At 39.8% G+C, this 6078-nt stretch overlaps 1 protein-coding gene across 2 annotated transcripts in view; it reads left to right on the top strand.

Moving 5' to 3' along the window:
• SERPINB13 (serpin peptidase inhibitor, clade B (ovalbumin), member 13) overlaps nt 1-5787 on the top strand; it is an 18925-nt gene extending 13138 nt beyond the window's left edge. Inside the window, exons 4-8 of one of the 2 annotated variants that reach the window (XM_008593087.1) lie at nt 951-1073; nt 1458-1575; nt 3147-3289; nt 3507-3662; nt 5143-5787. In XM_008593087.1, the coding sequence (XP_008591309.1) occupies nt 951-1073; nt 1458-1575; nt 3147-3289; nt 3507-3662; nt 5143-5547 (945 nt within the window). In that variant the 3' untranslated portion in view covers nt 5548-5787. The remainder of the gene's footprint in view (nt 1-950; nt 1074-1457; nt 1576-3146; nt 3290-3506; nt 3663-5142) is intronic. The other variant, XM_008593086.1, reaches the window with a different exon arrangement.
• Nucleotides 5788-6078: the final 291 nt, after the last annotated feature.

Raw genomic sequence — 6078 nt, 5'->3', positions numbered from 1 at the left:
TGCCTCGCTCAGCCAGTGAGCGGGAACCGGTCTGTATGTGGGATCTGAACCCTCGGGCGGGAGCGCTGCCGCGCTTCCCAAGCGGCGCACTATCCAGTGCACCACCGGGCCGGCCCGTGCAGGATACTTCTGTAGGCATTGAGAAACCAGTAATGAATTAAGAGACAAGGCAAACAAGCAAACAAACAAATGGAAGTCCACATGGGCCTCATATTCTAGAGAAAGATGGCCTTTCTGTTCTCAGGTTCAATCAAGAATAGTTTATTCAGTTCAAAAGTTAAGTGTTTCTTCCTTGCATCCACTATGAATTGAACCAGCCAGACATCACTCAACAGGCGATGGGACAATGTTACGGGGTAGTGCTGGGTCAGCTGGCTCTGCTGTGGAGCACACCTCAGCCCTCAATCAGAAAACTGAAGATGTCTAGAAAAGTTTGTTTGTTTGTTTTTCCTAGAGACAGGGATAAATCTCATTTTGGCCCAATATGTATTTCTGATAAATGGCTACTCTATCAGGAGTTACTTTCCTTATTTCACTTGTCTGGAACAGGAATTTCCAAACTTTAGTGGATTATCTGGAGAATTACTTGGCGAATCATCTACTTTCCTCAGGTGCTTAGAATCCTGTGGGGAGCTAAAAATAAGCTTATGCCACATTTAGTTGCAATTACACTTGAGACCGAAGGTGCAACCCAAGTCAGAAAAGCACGATCTGTGGAGTTGGGGTGGTGAAGGTTTCTCTGTGGAGCTGAGATTGTTTGTAACTTACGTTATCATACAATTTGTGTAAAAGCCACCTGACTTCCAGGGGCCACACCAGACTCATGGGTCTCCCTCAAGGCTGCCAAACTGAGGGAAAGACCCAGTAGCCACATTCTGTTGGGGGAGAAGCTAGTCTTGCTTTTGCCAAGATAACCTATTGAGTTTTTTGTTTTGATTTTGAAGACTGAGAAGACAGAAGAGATACATCACCAATTCCAAAAGCTTTTGACTGAAATAAGCAAACTCACTAATGATTATGAACTGAACATAGCCAACAGGCTGTTTGGAGAAAAAACATATCTCTTCCTTCAGGTAAGTTTTTCTGTGTCACCCCATCTGTGAGTGGTATTCATGAATGACTGAATGACCCTGTTAGGATGGTGGGTGCTGAGCGCATGCTACCTGAGCTGCCTGCCTGGTTCAGCCCATATCGCTGGTGTGCTCTTCTGGCCTGCTGTCCAGACATTCAGAACCTTTGGGAGCTTCTTATTAGTCCTGGAAATCTGAACCTGATTTTTGCCTTAACCCCATTGCACCTGCATGGAGTTACTCAAAGTGATTTACCCAGGGCCAAAAATAAAAATCCCTCTTACAACATTAGTCATCCTAATGTAGAGATAAATTTATTTAGAGATGCTGGCAATTGATAAATTAACTTTTCATCTTCTTTCTATTCTTTCTCTGTTTTTCCTAAAGAAATACTTAGATTATGTTGAAAAATATTACCATGCGTTTCTGGAACCGGTTGATTTTATAAATGCAGCAGATGAAAGTCGAAAGAAGATTAATTCCTGGGTTGAAAGTCAAACAAATGGTAGAGTATGGGTGGGACATTCATCACAAAAACACTCACGGGACTGTGAGTGAAGCCCTGGTCTTCATACTACATGGGGTGCCAGGTGGACAAGCTTTGGAGGGGATTCGAGTTGGGTTTTGCAGGGTCAGGAGGGCAGGCATGGGCATGGGGAGGGGGGAGGGCACTGCAGATGGTGAAATGGTCTCAGCAAATGTGGAGAGAGTCAAAGGGGACGAGGGATGGGATGACAGGAAGCCAACAACATGGAAACACTTAGTGGAGAATTATTTGCACGTGGACATAAATCACCATAACTTTGGGGCTCCTGAAATTGCACTCATTCCTGTGTTGGGTTTACATTCTTTCCTTTATATCAGAGCCTTTATTTCTGAGTCTGGGTCTTTAAGTGACAATGTCATAGAGGGTTTCTCTCTTTACGTAAGAAACATGCAGGTCTCCCATCAAGACCTGTCTTTGCTGCCTACAGCTGGGGCTATTTGTGCCTCATCTTCACCTGAGCATTGTGCTGGGATAATACCAACCTTTAGCTCCATCCATAGCAGAGAATTTGATAAACACTGGAGGGGAATGTTAATGTGGAAATACTCTCTGGGGAGCAATAACTAATACTTCAGTGTTAGAGTTTCAGATTACATTTTTTACTCCAGTTATTAGGAAGAACTCTGTTATTTCAGAATGCATTTTTTTTCTTCATGCTTAGTCCAAAGAAAGAAAATTAAAAGAAGCAGAAAAAGAAGGGCTTATCAAAAGATTGGTTGAACTGGGGCTGGCCCGGTGGCGCACTGCTACAGTGCGCTGCTTGGGAGCGTGGTGGCGCTCCTGCCGAGGGTTCAGATCCCACATACAGACCGGTTCCCGCTCACTGGCTGAGCGAGGGGCGGGTGCAGCACCGAGGGTTGCGATCCCGTTGCCGGTCCCGGTCCGGTATGGGCACGACACTGAGGGTTGCGGTCCGTTGCTGGACACGAAAAAAGACAAAAAGGAAAAAAAAAAAAGATTGGTTGAACTGTATTTTTTAGAATTTAGTGTAGGATGGGCTGAACCTAGAGACAACTTCTTTTCTAATAGAAAAATAATCTCTAAATCTCACGTGGTAACTATATAGAATGGGTAAGAATACTAATGGTTAACACTAATTATGTGCCAGATAGTGTTCTAAATGCTTTACACGTATTAAATCATTTACTCCTTTCAACGACCCTATGAGGCAGGTTTTACTCCTATTTTACAGATGTGGAAACTAAGGCACAGACAGCTTAAATAACTTGCCCAAGATTCCTCAGTTGATGAGAGGAAAAACTGGATGCTAACAGAGGCAATCTGGTCCCAGAACCCAGACTCTTAACCATCAACCTCAATTTATCCAGCGGGATAAATAGGTGAGGGGGAAAGTGAGAACCTCCTTCCTGCTTACGCCAGTGAACACTTTGTTGGCAAGGCCTCCAGGTGCTGACCTGGCTGAGTTTTCAGTGATCAGTCAAGTCCATCTGCATCATATTTGCCATATATATATACCACTTGTAATTTGGAAGATGAGCCAATTTTTTTTTTTGTTTGCTCATTTGCAGAAAAAATCAAGGACCTTTTTCCAGATGGCTCTCTTAGTAACTCCACCAAGCTGGTGTTGGTGAACACAGTTTATTTTAAAGGGCAATGGGACAAGGAGTTTAAGAAAGAAAATACTAAGGAGGAGAAATTTTGGCTGAATAAGGTATGGTTCTTATTTTAGGTACTTGATATACTTACACATGGAATGTAAAATCTAAAGTCATATTTGAGCAAACGTACACTGGTAGATAGCAAATGCTCATTCTGAGACTCTGATCTTTAGCATTATTTTAGGTTGAGCTAATTAATTTTCGGTGAGGTAACTTTGTTGCGTTATGCCTTTGGTCTTGTGTCTTTTGACATTGTGTGCTCTGTTGCAGAGTACGAGTAAGTCCGTGCTGATGATGACACAACGCCACTCCTTTAGCTTCACTTTCCTGGAGGACTTGCAGGCCAAAATTCTGGGGATGCCATATAAAAACAATGACCTAAGCATGTTTGTGCTTCTGCCCAATGACATAGATGGTCTGGAGAAGGTAAACACCTGCATCTCTCTATTCTTGCTTTCATTTCCAGAGGCTTTGTGTCCCAAGGCATGTTTGGGTAAGCCTGGAAACAGGGCTTCTGAGTAGGAGCTGGGGTCTGGCAGTGTCAAATAGGAAATATTTCTCACTCTGTGCTGCAGCCATGGATGGATATCTAAAGAGAAGCATTAAACTGTATCTGGTTTATTGAAAACAACCAATACTAAAATATTTTGATGGAATAAGCTAGAATGAACATTTAAGATTATATGATAATTCTAAAGGTCATCCATCATTCTGAGAAGTGGTTGATATCTATGGACCACTTTTCTGGGGAAAATGTCACAAACTGCACGTATATAGCACATTTTGCATACTATTTACTAGGCTCTTGGACCTTTTGAATGAATTTCTTTCTTAGACCTTTAGTCTTAAACCCATTGATTTAGTCCCACTCATTTTACAGTTAAAAAATTAATGTGGTTAGTGTCCTATATTTTGGAAATCAGGAAGGCTTTGTGTTAAATCCCTGTTCCTTTAGTAACTTTCTGACCCTTGAAGCTTTTTAAATTGCTTGAATCTCAGTATTTTCCCATCAATAGATTGGGCTTTATGGTGCTTAATGTGTAATGCTGTTGTAATGTAGAGAAATGTAACAGCCTAGAATGGGTCTAGGACATAGACTGCACTCAATAAATGATACCTGCTATATTACTACATTAACATATGTGGAGCTATTGCTGCGAAACTTTACTAGTAGCATTATAAGTTACTAATATTTTGGAACAGCAAAATGGCAGTATGTATGGGAGCTTAAAGAGTATTTATATTCTGACTCAAAAACCCCAGATGTGGGAATTACCCTAAGGAAATAATTCAGAAGAAAAAATATTGCCTTTTGAGTCAAATCGGTAATTTCAGCATTAAATACACTGTTGGAAATTCATAGAAATTATTATTCTTTATCCACAGTATCTATCAGCATTATCATAATGTCTGATACATACTAGATGTTTGTAAGGTAAATGGATAGATGAATGTTGGGTAAAATTTATTAACTTGATGGGAATATTTTTCTAGCTGTTTGAAGATATTTGAGAGTTATGCAGTAGTGTGAAAAAGTTTACATCATATTAAAAAAATAAACATACACTGTAATTGCAATTATGTAAATATATATATGCATATAAAGACTAGGGTTAATACAAATGAAATAATATGTATTAGATTGATATAATAAGAAATGCCTTATTTTTAATCATTAAAATTTATTTATTGTATTACATTTTCACATACACACAGATAATTTCTCTATTTGATAGAGAAATATAAGACAACTGCCTGCTATATGAAGACAATTGGTCTAGTGAAATAAAATTTCTAGTTTTGTTTATTACTGAAATTAATAATTTCTGGTTGATACAAATCAATGTTACATTATTTTAATTTTTTATTGGTAATCATGTCTTTCTGCTCTCCTTTAAAAAAATAGATTATAGATAAAATAACTCCTGAGAAATTAGTAGAGTGGACTAACCCAGGGCATATGGAAGAAAGGAATGTGAATTTACACCTGCCCCGGTTTGAAGTGGAGGAAAGTTACGATTTTGAGGATGTCCTGGCAGCCATGGGGATGGGAGATGCCTTCAGTGAGCAGAAAGCCGACTATTCAGGAATGTCTCCACGCTCCGGGTTGCATGCCCAGAAGTTTCTTCACCGGTCCTTCATGGTGGTGACGGAGGAAGGCACTGAGGCTACAGCTGCCACCAGCATTGGCTTTACTTTCTCATCAGCTGCAGGTTATGAAAACGTTCACTGCAATCATCCTTTCCTGTTCTTTGTCAGGCACAATGAGTCCAGCAGCATCCTCTTCTTTGGCAGATTTTCTTCTCCTTAACACAGTCATTGCCACGGCATTGCTACTGTTCCAGAAAACCACCTCCAGTGTTGGAGTATTAATATGATTATGGAAATTGTCCATTCTTTTAAAATTGGTTTTACTTAGTTGCATTTCAGTCTTACCAACAAATCAATAATTTAATGACTGTAATAGCATGTGTGTTTATATAACTTTCCTTGAAAGTAGAATGTCTTTTTGTTTGTGCCGTGCATAGGGTGAGTCAAACCAAAGTCACTAAGTTCTTTTGGAAGTAAATCAGTATCTTGTAGTTTTGTGCATGAATGAGAGAAACAGTCTTTTCAGTGAAGAGTATGAACTTGTGATTTTGGGGGTCCCTCCAGTTCCAGTATTATGGTATAACACACATGTAAAATAAAACAATAATTTACTCAATACATGTGTTACTTTTTTCTTTCTCAACAGATAGTGTGGCAAACTGGACGTAGGAAAGAGAATTTAGAAACACATTAGCAAAACATAAATTCAAATTCAAATGCCAGAACAAAATAAAACATTATATTAGGCAGG

This window comes from Galeopterus variegatus, unplaced genomic scaffold (genome assembly GCF_000696425.1).
Source record: "Galeopterus variegatus unplaced genomic scaffold, G_variegatus-3.0.2 Scaffold8696, whole genome shotgun sequence".
NCBI lineage: Eukaryota > Metazoa > Chordata > Mammalia > Dermoptera > Cynocephalidae > Galeopterus > Galeopterus variegatus.
Note: the sequence above shows the minus strand (reverse complement) of the source record. Positions and strands in the feature narration are given on the sequence as shown.